The sequence below is a fragment of the Caloenas nicobarica genome, chromosome 6 (assembly GCF_036013445.1).
Source record: "Caloenas nicobarica isolate bCalNic1 chromosome 6, bCalNic1.hap1, whole genome shotgun sequence".
NCBI classification, from domain to species: domain Eukaryota; kingdom Metazoa; phylum Chordata; class Aves; order Columbiformes; family Columbidae; genus Caloenas; species Caloenas nicobarica.
The window spans coordinates 22,588,290-22,605,800 of NC_088250.1; the positions used below are offsets into that span (position 1 = coordinate 22,588,290).

At 35.9% G+C, this 17,511-nt stretch overlaps 1 protein-coding gene across 9 annotated transcripts in view; it reads right to left on the reverse strand.

Annotated features, from left to right (window-relative positions):
- Positions 1-1,282: 1,282 nt before the first annotated feature.
- Positions 1,283-17,511, reverse strand: part of LOC135990083 (sodium channel protein type 2 subunit alpha) — a 53,351-nt gene continuing 37,122 nt past the window's right edge. For all 9 annotated transcript variants that reach the window (XM_065637450.1, XM_065637449.1, XM_065637447.1 and 6 more), the window contains exons 17-26: positions 17,006-17,126; positions 16,498-16,652; positions 15,881-16,054; positions 13,624-13,746; positions 8,627-8,908; positions 8,030-8,083; positions 6,286-6,423; positions 5,095-5,199; positions 3,771-4,041; positions 1,283-2,478 (exon numbers count right to left, since the gene is read on the reverse strand). In XM_065637450.1, the coding sequence (XP_065493522.1) occupies positions 1,283-2,478; positions 3,771-4,041; positions 5,095-5,199; positions 6,286-6,423; positions 8,030-8,083; positions 8,627-8,908; positions 13,624-13,746; positions 15,881-16,054; positions 16,498-16,652; positions 17,006-17,126 (2,619 nt within the window). The remainder of the gene's footprint in view (positions 2,479-3,770; positions 4,042-5,094; positions 5,200-6,285; positions 6,424-8,029; positions 8,084-8,626; positions 8,909-13,623; positions 13,747-15,880; positions 16,055-16,497; positions 16,653-17,005; positions 17,127-17,511) is intronic.

The following is a 17,511-nucleotide window of genomic DNA, read 5'->3' on the forward strand; positions in this document are numbered from 1 at the left end:
ACTTTGTTTCACTTAACCACTGAGATATGGCTTCCCATATTAGACTTTTAACAGTGGAAGGAGTAAAATTACAGCAGCAAAGGCAAGATAAACATGCATCAGTGATAGCTTCCAAACTATCTCTAATGGTACAGAATACTTCATATTAGCTGTCGAGAGCTTGCAAACTACACTTATTGTGGTACATATTTGATGCAATAAATATTGTGCACAGGTCATTATTTGTTTGCTCAAACATGCACCACAGGATAAAATAACTATTTACATAGACAATACTTTTTTAACCAACACATACAATGTCAACCTTGCTGAGAGCAGAAGATGGCTAAAGGATACTGCAGGGTGAAGCAGAACAACTTCATAATCCTTAAGTTTTGCAGATTTTTGGTAAATTCCATTTCCCAATTTCAGGTAAGCGGTTTCCTACAGAAGAATACTTTAAAATGGACTCTATTTCCCTCCGTAAATTTTTTAATGCAGAGTTCATTCAACTACAGATAAATGACTTATGAAAAAATAAAACATCTGTTCTATTATTGTAGACTCTATGGGACTTTACAGGCACATTAAGATTTGTCCGGATGAGATACTAGATGGATACTGTTATTAAGCACCTCAAAATATAAAGCCACCCTGAAACATGGAAGTAGTCAGACTCTGCTGCGTTGTGCGACGTCATGTTTTTCCATGCATGAACTACAAGTGCAGCATGCCTTCATGCAGATCACTTCTGTCTGTACATTATAGAGAATCCGAGAGCAGAACACCTGGTTCTCATACCCCCTTCCCCAACATAAAACCCATTTACAAAAATAGTCACATATAATAGTAAACAACCTGTGAATTAAAAAATGATAAGTTCACCAACACTGATTTTTGTAAAAATATGGCAAATGTGGCTGTTGAAATGCAAACAGTGGATACAATTTTTGTACTGTGTGTTTCATGTTAAACACAGAGATTCATAGGTTCGCACCTTTTTTTTTTCAACTGGTCCCTACGGTCTGATTGGCCATTTTATCTTCTCTTCAGCAGTGTCAGCTGGTAATAAAAACAACAACCTCCTGTCAAGATGTTACCCTGTTTTACAGAGTTGCAGTTTGATGACGAGGGGTCACTGTCTTGTTATAGGCACTGACCTTTTATATATATATATATAATTATATATATATTTATATATGTAAAAACTGTCAGTTTGGCATGTACCTCCTATCGGAGTCCTGTTGACACAAACACATACTTTCTTGGGCTGTAAACAGTTTATAACAAACAGAATTCCCTGTTACTTTTTACTTTCCCTGCTGTCTTTACCTTTATCTTCTTTTTCTGATTTGTCTTTTTCATATTTATCCTTGTCTGGCTTTGTTACGCTATCATAGGATGGTGGGGAGGTTGTGGATGGGGTCATATCTGTTTTTTCTGGAGTAGAGTTCTCATTTAGTTTATCCATAATCATATCTCCTTTCATGGGCAGATCATCCTCATCTTTACCTTTATCCTGATTAAATATACATGAAACTTTTTTGACTTTTTGCCTTAAAAGATGTCGTCTGAAAGCACGCTGAATAATGACAGCAGATACCTCTTCCTGTTTTCGTTTTAACGTGGTCGTAATTGGTTCATATGAGACTTTAGAAGGATTGGCTGCCATAAACCGATCTTCCATCTGTATTCTGAGGGCGTCCATCTCCCCGCTTTCCCCCAAAACACGCTTTGTGAAAGCAAACAAGATGTCAAGGCAGTGAATTCTGTCACCGCTCACCATGGGCAGATCCATTGCAATAAGCTGGACTTTGTTGGGTTTTGCTATTAGAAGAGGAGGGTCTAACGAAGCTGCAAAATCTGACAGCTTACTGAATTCTATGAATTGTGTTGCATCAGGATCAAACTTCTCCCAGACTTCATAGAACATCTCAAAGTCATCCTCGCTCAAGGGTTCAGCACTTTCTTCAGTAGCAACACTGAAGTTCTCCAGAATCACAGCAATATACATGTTCACCACTACCAGAAATGAGATGATAATGTAGCTGACAAAGAAGAAAATCCCAACAGAAGGGTTGCCGCAGTCGCCTTTCACAGAGCTTCCCGGATGGTCTTTATGGGGGTCACAGTCTGGCTCCCCACTGTTAAGAATTGGGGCAAGCAAACCATCCCAGCCAGCAGATGTGGTAATTTGAAACAGGCAGATCATGCTGTTGCCAAACGTTTCAAAGTTGAACATGTCATCAATCCCAACTTCCCTCTTGACATAGGCAAAGTTGGACATGCCAAATATCGCATAGATAAACATGACCAGGAACAGCAGCAGCCCAATGTTGAACAGAGCAGGAAGAGACATCATCAAAGCAAAAAGCAGAGTGCGGATTCCCTTAGCGCCTTTAATGAGACGCAGGATTCGACCGATTCTGGCAAGTCGGATGACTCTGAACAGTGTGGGGGACACAAAATATTTCTCAATCATCTCAGCTAAGAACATACCTGTTGAAAAACAAGTTAAATTAGTAAAGAATATTATTACATTTAAAAATTACTGCTGAAGATTTATCCTGCATACATCATAGGACTTTAGAATAATAGCATATTTGAACAGATTTTAGAAATGAACCATTTAGTTGTTTTTACAAAACCTTTACAGTTTGGCATGCTTTGAAAACCTATAAATCCCAATAGAAATTCTGAAGTAATTTGCAGAATAATGAAAAACTGCATCAATTACATTTCTAACTATTAGTTGTATGACTGTGTATGCAAACAGAAACACAAATACACAATATCAATCTTTTTTAGCACAAACTGATAACTAGTGTATGTAGACTAGCAAATGTGGAGACCAGAATAGCTTTCTGTTTAACTGTAATAAAAATAATCTCAGTTAGTTTGAAGGAAGATCATATTTATACTATTATATTATTAAAATGCTACATAACCAAGGTTTTTGTATTCAAAGAAAATATGTATGTTTGAAGAGAACTGCCACTTCTTAATCATACAAGAAATAACATGACCGCAAGTTTAGTATTAATGACACAGCAATTCCAAACATAAACAAACTGATAATAAAAAGGCTTCTTAGAACTCACTGAAGAGTAGAAGAATTGAGCCTCAAAGCAGAAAAACAACTACATCCTGTTTCCATAAAAAATGGCAAAACCGATTTGCATATTATGGAGTTCTGAGAGGTTAAAATGACAGAATATTTACTCACATTCCTTCGGGTTTTCTGCTCTAGATAAAGCAAAGAACAGTGGACCCATGTATTTATTACTATATCTGCTTCAGCTCTACTTCTCCGGTTGCTCACTCTAGCTCGGGCATAAATCCTCTCAGGATCAAACAAACCTCTGAAGTAAGCTGAGGGTTTTACCCTCCTGTCTGGGGTGCTTGCATGCTAGCCTAACAACAGTCCCACACAGACATTGTTCTTGGATTTTGGATTGCTGGACTCTTTTCCTGCAACTGCCACTGGTAGTTTATGCACAAATTGCCTTTAATGTATGGGTTTGTTTCTACACTAAGGAATTTCTATTTAATTCAGAATAAAGATCTACTTTCAACTAATAGAAAAGTGAGAATGTAGGAAAGTTATTGATAAAAAATTTCTTACCATACTGTTCAATTATTTTATTGGATAATATGAAGTCAAAAGAAAGAAAAATTGTGGTCAGACTTTCTAGTGACAATGTTGGACCAAAATATATATAGACTTTACATGCCAAAAATGTTTCAGTTTCCACAGAATTAGCCATTTCATAAAAATTAATTGTTCTTACCTACTATGGAGAGAATGACAACCACAAAATCAAAAATATTCCAGCCGATAGTGAAGTAGTAATGGCGAAGTGAAATCAATTTCAGGACACATTCTCCAGTGAAAAGTACAATAAACACCAAGTTAATCCAATATAAAATGTTCTCCATGTCTTCACTCTGATCATCTGTTTCTACCATCATTGTGACCATGTTAAGGCAGATAAGTATCATGATACTGATATCAAATGCTTGTTTTGTTACAAAATCAAAGACCATGCCTTGGAATTTGTTCTGCGAAAGGAAAGAAAAAGATTCACTACAATATGCATTGGGTAAAATTTCTTTTTCAAAATTGCTAGAAATTTTTTAAATCTAGTATGAAGGGGATTTCATGACTTTCCTGAAGTCCTCCATTTGTATGAATTTTCCAATTTGTACATGTAAACACGAATGAAATAGATATGCAACTACCATGCTTATAAGCATTATACGGATGACTTCAAAATATAAATGGTGCATGTTTTTAAAGTTGCAAAGGAGACATTGCCAGCCTGAACCAGCTCACTGTAACCTTTTGTGACACAGACTATTAACTGAATGCTTAGCTTGGCAAAATTTGAAAAAAAACTAAGGTGGGGGAGGGGAGGGGGGTGTGAGCAGGCTGAGAGTTAATAGCACTACATTTCCCAGAAAACTTATAAAGTTTTCAAGGCCTGAGTTCAGTGCTCTTCATGCCACCAAGATAATTTAAACTTATTTCTTCCATTTTTCAGCTATAGAGAATTTACTGGTGGTTGGACTGGCCACTGAGCAGGTGCTGCAATCCAAAGTAGAATTTCAGACCTGGAGTCACTCTGTCCCAGCCAGAGCCTGCTCTCTAGTGCTAGGGTAGCCCTTGCTCAGGAGAGCAAACCATTGTATGGACTGTGCAACAGGAATGTGAGGGGCAAAAAGGACTTTTTTTTCAGGCAATGATACACTAACTTGCCCCTATACAGCAGTTTCAGAGTCTTTCTTGATGATTGAAAAAGCCTGTGCCCTAAGGCTTTCACATATTTTGACAAATATACCACCACATTTAATGGTTTTAGTCAAACTAGTGTTTTGAAAAAACGCCACGTAAAATGTCATTGCCATCAGCAGAGAGAAAATGAGGGGGGAAAAAAGGGAAGGGTCCTCCATATTCAGACTACAAAGGAGAAAAAAAATTGAATTTCAGATGAATAAAGCTTTTCTTATATCGCTTGGTCTTTTATGTTACAACTTAATTCAGCCTAAGGCATAATTGAAACAATCCCATTTTTGAATAAACGTAAAAATAACAGAAAATCTTTTTATTCTTACTGCTGGTCGAGGTATAGGCTTTTGTGGTTTCTTTGAACCTAATTTTTTCATTGCGTTGTAGTATTTCTTCTGTTCTTCTGTCATAAAAATGTCTTGACCTCCAAAGTAAACCAAAGAGACAAAAACTGGTTACAATCATTTATCTCTATTGATTACGTATAAACAAAGACACTGAATAGTAATTACCACTCTTGTTCACATTCTCATCTGTGGGAAAAGTTAGGACAGAGATAAAAATCCCCTTTTATTATGATTATTAGTACTTTGGTAATAGAAGAATTGCTTTACATATTCCACTCAATGTTTAGGATGATTTTTGCATTGTTTGTGGCAGACCTCTGCATTTCACTGGGGAGACGGGAGGTACAGAGGAAGGAGAGGTGCTTTTTCTTTGTTCTACTCAACTCCATCAGGTATTAGAGAGGCACAAACTAATAAAATATTCCAGACCCCTCCTCTTGTTTTTTCTCTAGAGTAAATTTTGGTAAAATTTCAGAAGAGACATCTATGATACCAAAGGAGAATTAGAAGATATCTAGATGGTCATATTTCACAACTCTTTTTGCTCCACTGGGGCAGAACTTGAAGCAGGAGATCCTGAAACTACTAATTGGAATGGGTAGAAAAAAAAAGACAATTTCTCTCCATCTCAAACCATTTCAGCACATGGATCCAACAGCACTTCTGCCACTCCAATAGCTCTTTTTGTAGCCAGATACTTTAGTTAAGTTCTGCAGCTGAAACACTGATACCTTTTGAGGCAGTGTTGACAAAATAAAAAGGCTAAGGAGAGTACAAATAAAGATAATACAATGTTTATTATTAGAGTTCAGAAATCTACACTGCTGAGCTCTGAGACATGAAGGCAGTAGAGCTAAGAGTTTCTATAGCTACATTTAGCCTTTTCAACCGTTAGTCTTTTTGGGTCTATTAGAGACTCCAGCCTGAAATTCACATCTTTACAAAGATGACATTGGGTATTTTACTAACCATGGACAGACATATCACTTGTCCATCAAACCCTCATTAATCCAAATCATAAGCTTTAATAATTTAATGTATTTAATATGCAGAGCACAGCTTAATTTATCATAACACGAAAAATAATATTTTATGAATAAAGTTATTATGTGTGGACCAAAAAGAAGTATTTTTTTAGCTTTCTTTTCAGAATAGTGATGAAGTACTTATCTTCTTTTTCTGCTGGTTGAAATTGTCTATGATGACACCAATGAAAAGGTTCAAGGTAAAGAATGATCCAAATATGATAAAGATGACAAAGTAAAGATACATGTACAGGTTATCTTCATACTTAGGCTGATCCAAAACCTACAAAAAAAGCATAGAAACTAGGCTTTAGTTTAACTGCACGCACAGAATGAAATATATGCTGGCTAGAGTTCAGGGCTCTGTCACTCTGATCTTTGCTTCTTATGGTCAAGTTGCCACATATCCATCCCAATGATCTTCAATCTATGAAGTTAAATTCTTGACAAAGAACTTTGCTATCAAACTTGATATTTCATTTTTTAAAAATGTAACTGGCCTATATAGGCATAGAATAGATACTGAAGGCACAATTGGTTTAAACTAGTATAGTACCACCTGTCTGAGTCTGTAAACAACCAGAAACACCAGCTTGTAAACCTGCAAAATTTTCTGTTTATCTCATGGGAAGCCTCAGATGTGGGCTTGTGGAGCTCTCACTGCTATATTCACTTAGAAAACTGCCCTGGATTATGGAAGAGAGGCATCCAAGCCCTATTTAGAGTAAGAATATTCTCTTGGTGCAGCTATGCACATTTGCTGTACTACAACAAGCTTCCCAGTGTGAGTGTAACTTACCAAAAAGCTGGAGCTTTACCAGTATAGTTTACTCAGTTGTCTACTTAGAACTAGAGGACAACTTGCACCTGGGGTGTATTAGAAGGGGTGTGGTTAGTTGGTCGAGAGAGGTTTTCCTCTCCCTCTACGCTGCCCTGGTAAGACCGCATCTGGAATATTGTGTCCAGTTCTGGGCCCCTCAGTTCCAGAAGGACAGGGAACTGCTGGAGAGAGTCCAGCGCAGGGCCACAAAGATGATTAAGGGAGTGCCTTATGAGGAAAGGCTGAGGGAGCTGGGGCTCTTTAGCTTGGAGAAGAGGAGACTGAGGGGTGACCTCATTAATGTTTATAAATATGTAAAGGGTGAGTGTCATGAGGATGGAGCCGGGCTCTTCTCAGTGACAACCGATGATAAGACAAGAGGCAATGGGTACAAACTGGAACACAGGAGGTTCCACTTAAATATGAGAAGAAACTTCTTCACGGTGTCTTCTCTGGAGACATTCAAAACCCGCCTGGACACCTTCCTGTGTAACCTCATCTAGGTGTTCCTGCTCCAGCAGGGAGATTGGACAAGATGACCTTCTGAGGTCCCTTCCAATCCCTAACATTCTGTGATTCTGTGTGATTCTGTGAAGGGAGCAAGGGGAAGGCGAAGAGGTAAGAAAATGCACTGGCCGAGTTAAGTGTGCTGAAAAAAGGAATCAGGCAGCTTGCAAAGCACAGTGAAAGTCTCAACTTTAAAAAAAAGATCAGTGTTACAAAAAATCATCTCTACACTGTGTATCGGTGCCTGTTTCCAAATGTAAAGAATGCCCCAATGTACACAATAAGGGGAAGAAAAGGCATTTCACGGCAATAGTTGTCTGCTGTGGAATCGAAGAATTTTGGTCCAACTGTACCATAGAGAACATGCAATCCTTTAGGACTGCTCCTCTGCTTTATTTGTCTCTTGTATTTTTCCTATAATTTCCATTTTCTTTAACTACAAGACTATAATAACTCCTTGTTCTCTTATTTTTACTGTTATTTCTGAAAGATGTTAAAATTACATTCTTCAATCTTGGAGCTCATAGAGTCAAAATAAATGGAGTCAAGGGGCTATACTTACATTACGAGAATCCACAGCTGCGTACATGATATCCATCCATCCTTTAAATGTAGCCTGTAAACAGAACACTGGAGTTTACCTCATGCTTTTCCTGGAAAATGGCTTGTCAGAAACATTGTTTAAGAGCTGAAAACTAAGTGTCTTTAGCACTCATCACGAACACCAGCAGAGTGCAATATTAATAGGTGACTCTTGCCTTCTATTTATGTTTTATTCATATATGAGAATTGCAAGCAAATCCTAATATCTGACTATAGATGACACAGCATCAGTAAAGAACTTTCATCAATTATGAATAATATCTGATATAAAAGTTACTTTCTGTGTATGAGCAAAGTAGGTGTACTTGAGGTAGATTCAATGCATCCAAGGTGAATTAGGTTTGAATTATGTGTTTTTTCTCATAGTCAGCATAGCCTCTACGTTTTGTATTATTTCTGTAGAGTCACAGGTTTATCTCACACTTTATAATTGCAAACCAAGAAGTGCAAGACAAGATTTCTAAATGAAAGAAACAATGAAACACTACTTTTTACTGTTAGAAGTAAACAACAGAGACATAGAAAGAGAAATAGAGATTAAGGAATGGTGACTTACCACTTGAAGCAGAGAAAGATAACCAAGGCCTACATTATCAAAGTTAACCTTCACATTCTTCCATCGGGCTGTTTCATTGTTCTTTATGAGATCCTCACATTGACTAAAGTTGTTGATTTGGCTGATATCAAATCTCTCATCAGTTGTAGTGTTAACACAGTAGTAAAATTTTCCAGCAAATAGATTTACTCCCATGATACTGAAGATCAGCCAGAATATAAGGCAAACAAGAAGCACATTCATGATGGATGGAATTGCTCCTAAAAGGGCATTCACAACCACCTAGAGTACAAATGAAACCACAGAGAGACTGTGTAAGAACACAGGCACTGGTATCTTACAAATGCTTCATCAGCCTTTCTTAAATGCAATATTTGTATTACACTTTCTTAATTGTTGAGAGTAAATATAAGAAAAGCAGTATAGGGGAAAGATAAAATGTCAAGACATTTAGATGGAAAAACACATGAACAGTAGCAAATGGTAGCTTTAAAGAATGGGAAAAAGAAGAAGAGATAGGTAAAATGAAAAAAAAATAGAAACATGTCAGCATTTATTACTTCTTTTTAGAATATTTACTAAATGTATGTCTGCAAAACTATATCCGTAATATTTCTAATGAGTGATTGCATCAAACATAAAAAACTTTTTCTATTACATATTTACTGGATAAACAGTCCAAATCAACATTGCTGAATAAATTTTTAACTGAAAGCAATTTTCAGACTTTTTTTAAATAAAAGAAAACTCAGGGATATATGCATGTTCATTTGGATGGTTATATATAAATTCAGAAAAGTAGACATGTTTAAACCAGAAAACCAGCTGAGTATCTGAACCCAGAAAAGCTGGTAGTGTTCAGGCAAGTGGCAGATAAGACTTGGAAAAGGAAGAGACTTGGTTTGATTCCCAAATGAATTTTGAGGAAAATTAGACTTCAGGAAAGAAAAATATGAAAATGAGTTCATGTATGATGATGAATTATAATAAAAAATCCTGAATAAAAATAAAATAGTAAAGAAAATAAAATTAGGGAGAAAGTAGGTCCATTATGAATGAGAATGATTTATTTAATGATGAAATTGATGAACTGCTAAATTAGTTAACTCCTATTTTAAATGTTTGTAAGTCTAAAAATATAAAATTTAATACCTATGGAGCACAGCTGCCACTTTTGCCAAAACAATTGATTTAGATCCTTAGAACCTAATGAAGATTTTCTTTCAAAAATGCTGGACTTTAGGTATTAAATAGATAAGATTATTTATAATTCATTTAGTTTGTATAATGCAGGTACTACAACAGATTCTCTAGCACACTATTCTATTTGTGTCTATTTGAGATACAAATATGTAGCTTAAGCCTGTAAAATATTTTGGCATTACATTTATATCTCTTATACAATTAATAGGCTCCATAGAATCAATTACTTATAAAATTAGTAATCTATGTAGATCACCTTTCATTCCTTGCCATTTTACAGAATAGTAAATAAAACCTTTGAATGTTAGAGTAGGTGCTCAACCACCACTGTGTGTACCATACAGTTGCCTTGGGCTGAAGGAAATAAATACTCGTTTTAATTTCAGGGCTCTAGTTCTGCCAAAACAATATATCTTTGGTGTGATACATACTTTGGACAATATTAGAGATCATATAGGACTTCAGTGAAATTGTTGTTATGTTAAATTTAGGAGCTGGACCAAATGAGGTTCCTTTCAAGGAAAATTACTCTATGACTCTATAAAAGCACGAAATGGTGGACGAAGTCCAAAGCTTCCAGGCTTTTTTTTGGCCACATATTTTAAATTACATGTTGTAACACATGTTTATTTCTAATAGGGACATTAAAAACAAAATCAAAATAGTTTCTTACTCACACTGAAAATCTCCTTAAAAATATCTATTATAAATCAATAAGCAAAAATAATATAGCATTTTGTCACTCAGCAGCTGGGCAGAGAGGATTTGCTGACTAATGGATAAATCTCTTCTGACTATTTTGACAGTGCTGTCTTCTGTTCACAAACCTGTACTCTTGGCTTTGTCAATGACATGTGTGGAAGACCATGAGGAGTAGTTTGACCTAAACAAATTAATAGTTTAATAATAATGCTGAATTAGTTTCGATTGGAAATCCATGAACTCACTGATTTTAGTGGGAAGTTTGACTGGAATAATAAATGGTAAAATCATTTTTTTCCCCAATTCAGGAATTTTTTCCAGATATATATTAGTTCTTATCTTTACATTATTTTTATTTAAAGCTTTCTTAATTCTTCTACTTAAGCAGATTTCTTAAATCTAATATAATCCATCAGGAAGAATTATTGAGATATAAAGGGATAGTTAATGAAGTGAAAATATTTGTCCTCGAGCTTTCAGTCTCATTACACCCCAGAATTCTGTTGTTCTTTCTGCTACAGCTGCAGGTCCAGTCATCTTATTCTTTCTTTAATTGCTGGATTTCTACAGCTGACCTACTTTCTCTGGTTTCAGTCTGAGTCCTGAAGCTATAGCAGGACCAGCTTGTAATGTGAATCATTTGAAGACGCTCAAACCATACTGTTGAGCATCACTGAAAACACTGATCCAGACACCTTCTAGCTTCGATTGCTAGTAGGGGTGTGAGAAAACACAGCAAGTGAAAGTACAGAAAGCATTAGAAAGACATTGAAAGCATTGTTTACTGGTGAGAAAAAAGAGGTAGTACGTGTCTAGCACCATATAGCAGCGAGTGATACTGCCTGGGACAGGGCGCAGACAGATTATACTCCCACAGGCTACTTTCATGAAGGCCCAAGTGCAAATTAAAGTGTATTTGCCCTAGCAATAGTAGTGGTGGGAAGATGCGGGGCAAATGTCATGTTTTCCATAAGGGCAACGTTTCCATTATTAGTTTGGGCAGGCACTAGTCCTGATCCTAGAGAATAGTATGGGGGATTAAAAATTTCAGATGTGTAGAATGGAATTTCTTACTTGTATATAGGAAATATAATTCTCACTTGAAGTAATTTTAAGGCCTATGCAAATATGTGCACCATACTATATTGTCATATTTTCAGTTCATAGATGTTAAACACCAATTCAATTCCTAAGCTGTGACAGACATCTTGAATTTCCATGTATCAGACCTTAAAATCTTCTTATACTAATTTCTTCACCAACTTGAGCTAGTGTATCTTTAAAGATATTAAGCCTGAAATGAATCACTTTAAATAAGGTAAAATTCATCATATCCATTTCAATGTCTAATTGCCCAACTAGTAAGAAGATAGGTCACATTTATAGTCTGAAGTTATCTAACTTCATCCTCTGCTTTTTATTATATCTTTTGCTGAAGTCATGAATCTTGTCCTTATCTGGATAGTTTACAAAGAGATACAGTTAGTAGATCAGGATCAAATCAGTAGGTAAAGTTTACACCAACATGGAAGTTATGGGATTGAAAATTACCCATAAGCCGCCATGACAAAGTGATTGTTTTTCCCTTGCCTTAAATTACCACTTAAGCTATTTACTGCACATATAAAATTTGTAATATTTTGTATTCAGTTGGGAGTTTTTTTGCTAACCATTATCATAGAAGACCAACAGCCAAAGTGTTTTTTAGCAAGATGCTATTGAAATTTTGGATAGGCTTATGTCTGGTATAAACATCCCAAATTTTCAAATTTGCTTTAGCAGAGTTCCAGAAACTTGTTGGAGGCAAGAGAAGTGGTATTTTCTATTTGAATGTATAGCCTTTCATCAAAGCCTCTTTGCTTTTTGGTTGAAGTCTTTTACTCTCCAGACACATGAAGCATCACATTTTAGCTTACAAATTTGCTTATAACTTGGGGTGCCAAAGACCAGTGATTGCAGTAGGGAGCTTACCCAAGGATACCTTTTAATTACAGTAATGGGGTTTCAGCTCAGGTGCATCTGCTGATTAGATCTATGGCAATATGTCCAAGGCAGACAGATGGACCCTGAAGGTATAAGTCAGATATCTTCTTGTGGCTGGAGCTAGAAATATCTCCCAACTCCAGTTGTTGACTACTGTCCTTAAGAGACATATTTCTAGAGAGTTCATGTCATAACAGAATGCATAAGGTCTCTCTCCAATTCAGTGCACCAAAGAAGGCATCCAAACTAATCAACCTGACTCTGCACTGGAACACACTGAGAGCGCCCAGCTGGGCAGCTGAGGGCCTCAGCTGCTGTAACTGATATCGTGATAATCAACAGCTGGGGATAGTAACATCTCAAATATACCCAACTCTGTCAGCAAAAGTCTCTGATATGTTTTCAGGCTGTGTAGTGCTCTATAGATTATATATTAACATTTAAAGATCAATATGGAAAGCAATAAGCAACTGATTTAGGCCAGAAATCATAAAACCAGCTCCATCTTTGATATACTAGAAAAGTTGTCTTAAATAGAATGCAATAGTTCTAATCTGAGAGAAGCTATTTTAACACTGCCAATTTACTTATTAACATAGGAATTCATTACAAAAATTTTAAATTGTAACAGAAATTTCCAATTAACATTTACAGAATAGTAGGTTAAAAGATATTTGATAGACTATGCATGATATTCTATACTTTTATGAAATACATGTGCATATATATGTGTGTATATGTGCACACACTTTTATGAGGAAGTATTGCATTTTTTAAAACTGTTCTGACTATAACAAGATTTATTTGTATGGGATAAATTGAATTTTGCAGTAACATTGCATAGATCCATGCAGTTGATAAATCCTTGAGGCCTCCAGGAAAATGTGAAATACTATGAAAGGCCAAGGAGCCTAAGTAAGCGTAACAATGTGTGCAATAACATATGAATTCATATAAGCAGATGAAGCCTTTTGCTTATATGTCAGTGATAAATGTAAAATATATAGGATGGTAGTGTAGCATTTCTGCATGGATTCGTTGTTGATTACTCGGCATGCATTGTTTCTGTGTATGCATGCATTATTTCAGATTCTTTCATTTTGTCTTACCCTCATCCCTTCAAATCGCGACAAGGCTCTTAGAGGTCTCAAAGCTCTTAGTGTCCTAAGGGATTTAATCGCACCAAGTTCTGAGTAGCCCAAGGCATTAGCTGTTAAGCTAACCAAAGAGACCTACACAAAAACAGAAAGGCAATATTGCTCATTCATCCTGTATATCCTTTTGATACATATGGTGGGAATGATGTGTGCCCTGAACTTCTCAAGAAGATTCAAGGCTGGACCTCTTTCTCCAGGAATCCCTCTATAATGCAGAAACATCTTTCATGTCAGACAAAGTAGAATTAAAGTATATTCTAGGTACCTGTTGATGAAATCATGTTGGTAGAATGGTATCAAAATGCCTTCTAAATTCACATAAACCAGTCAACATTTGGTGGCATTTAAAGAAAAATGAAGTCACATGCAAAAAGAAAACTCCCAAAAGCTGTGTGAATTGGAACGGTCAGTTTAGGTCAGGACTTCCCATGGTATCTTCAGAACTTGACGAGAATGTAAAAGCTTTCAAAAACCACATCCAGACCTGGCCTTTGGTCAAATGTAACTTTCTAGTGTCCAGAAAATCCTATTCAACAGCCATAGCTACCAGTGCTGTTCAGATTTAACCGGACTAATCAAGACTGATAACCAACTGCTTGTTAGACAATGGTAGGAGCTTCATTGTTAGGTATATCCACACTTCATTACATTCCCTGTGACTCCTTTAACCACTTCATCAATTCTGGCTTGCATAACGCTGGTCTGGTCTGCAGGCAGATGAGTAAATAAACTAGAATAGCTGTAAAATAAATAATACAATTATCTGTCATCAGTAATCCTTAGAAATGTATTTATAGTAAGCCATTGGGAAGGAGTGGCCCTAGAAAAGAAAAAACAGAAACAAAACTCCAAAAACCCCACCATGTTCTATTTCCCTCTGTTTAATGCCCTTCCCTTCCATCCTTCCTGCTCTCTCCTAATTAATTTCCATTTTTTTTTGCTTCATTATCTCAATCCTCGGACTAAAGATTTTGAAAAATGCTTCAGAGATTAATTTTTTCCATGTAAAAAATTGTACCAGGGTAAGATTGCCAAGAAAAACTTAAACAGTTATTTATAACATTTACAGAAAAAACTAAACCACAGATTATCAAATAAGAATTAACTAGTTGTTGATAAATACAATAAACATATAATAAGAGTGTAAAGTGTTGTCCACGGCGTCTCTGTAAAGCTCTACTGATCATGGTAGTTTAGACATCTAATATTTTACAAGGGTACAGATTCAACCACAGAAAACTAAGTGTGCATATAGTCATGTTTTACTATAGGATCTGCAACGCTAGTAGAGATTTAAAAGTTATAATGTTTTCCAAGTTCTGTATAGTAAAGACTTCATGGTCTGTCATATCATTGTAGTTTTAGGGAGATACACAGAGATTTCTATGGAATTGTATTCCTTTTTGGAATGAGCGAACAAGTGATTCAAGACACATTCTTACCTTGTATTCCATGGGAATTACATATGTGGAACTGAGAGATTGCCCTATTAGCATAGACAGATGTAGTCAGGCAATGGGGGGTGAAAGGGAAATGAATGGCTGCTGTATGGTTAAAGATCTGTAAGCTTCCATTTATGCTACCCAGTACTCTGTATACGTTGTTGAGCATGTAGACTTGAAATTGCAATGCACTTCTCACTAGGTCTCCTTCAGACAATGTGTACCTGCTCCTTGGTGGTGCAGTCTTTTCAAAATCATTTGAGAACCCATTCTAAGGGAGCTCATCTGCAGCTCTCCAAGTTCGCCTGTGTGATGCAGTGCAAAGTGCAAGAGTACAGAATAGTATAACGGAACGGAAAGTTTCTAGCAGTATTTTCCTTTCATATTACACAGAGTGACCGGATACTAACAGTAATTGATTAAAATGTTAGAAACCTTCAAAGAAATTGCTTTGAAATATTTAAATTCCATGTACATGAAAAACTAAAGATCATGAATAGCATCCTTTCCACATGGTGGAAAAAATAGTAAAAAGCATCATTTCAAGAAAGCATTACAACGTCATAAAACTAGAGAATATCAACAAAACATCTCTAGAGTAATAAATATGCCTAAATATTTTTTCTTTTCAGAACAGAATTATAAACCGTACCACAACAAGAGTTTTAAAACAGAGTTTCCATTGAATAGAACAGAAAGCTTATCCTGAAAACATAATATTCTGATTTTTAGAGCCTTTCATAAAGGACGTGAAAAAGAATACATACATCAACAATCAGGAAGTCCAGCCAGCACCACGCATTAGTGAAATAGGTTTGAAAGCCATAAGCCACCCATTTTAAAAGCATTTCCAGAATGAAGATATAAGTAAAGACTTTGTCAGCATATTCCAGCATAGTCTTGATAGTTTTACGTTGCTCTATGTATATATCTTCAAATGCCTGTGAAAAAGATTTTTAAAGATATAATTATCTTCACAATTTGCAGTGTGATATATAGTAGCCAAGAAAGAATTTGAAAGATACATGTGATGATAAAGCATATATCCTCCCCTCAAGCTCAGCTTTTGCTTTCACTCCATACTGTAGTCTTTTCATAAAGCTGGGTCCAAACACAATATTAATCAATATGATGACATGTGACTACCAGTCTGATATACCTAATTTCTATTTGCATTAACACTACATTTGGAACTTGCCATTTTTTTTTTCATAGCTTGCGAGCAAACTCTTATGTATTCTACAATATATGCCAAATATATGTTGACATTAGAACATTTATGAATTGGATATTAAATTCTGATATGTTACCTGCAGCTATACAATTAACTAATTCTAAATGCTTGCTGCTTAAAATAGACACAATAGTTGTACATTGAATTTACCAGAGCACCACTGCTGAGAAGAATCATGAAGACAATGAAGGTCTCAAACCAGTTGTGTTCAACAATCTTATAGCAGGTTTTCCTAAGATTCCACCAGATTTTCCCTTTCCCATCTTCTACACTGACTTGACAGCATTTGAATCTCCGCACACAGCCTAAGTGCAATGATAAATTTTGAGATGTCAGTGTAAGGTAAATATTGAACAGAAATCAGTTGGCTTATTTCAGTACTACTGCAATAGGTGCTTGTAAATAAGTATCTCCTGTTTGACTATTTTATTTTCAACATTTGAAGTTAAAGCTTTGGTAACTCTTATAATACTTTCCAAGGAGAGAGAGAGAGCATGACAACAGTATATTTCTGGGAGTACCTCTGAAGAAGTTACTAATGCAAACAGAAAATACAACTATAAACACAAGGCTTCTCCTAGATTTAGAATAAAATAGAATCCAGCCTAAATCAACACAGTTAGGTCTAATCAACTTGCATATATTTTGCTTCACCGACCTTCTGTAAAACAAGCCTCTGGCTCCAGCGATTCTTCAGGTTCTGCTTCTGGCTGTTCCCCTTCTGGAGGCAGTCCGATATCAACTGTACTGCCTTCCGATGAACTCGATGCATTTAATTTCTGTGAATGAAACCCCGCATAATTATTTTGTTCAATTTTATTTATTTTGAATAGAAATATGTATTTGAAATGCATACCAAAATATTTCACATGTATTCCGTGCTCTGACATTAAAATAATTTCTTACCTACAATCTATAAAGCCAATTTGCTCTACTCCAGGTGAGGTCACAAGATTAGAAACTACATCATGTGCATTTCCTTATTGAAAATACTTTGATATTTTCATACAAGGAATTGCTGAAATTATTAGACTACTATTCTGAGCCACACATAAGAATTCTGAAATGAAATTTCAGTAAATTAGGAATGGGTGCCTTCCACACTTTGTACTGTTTAATTATTCCAATTGTGGCTGCATTTTAGATTACACTTCAGATAGCATA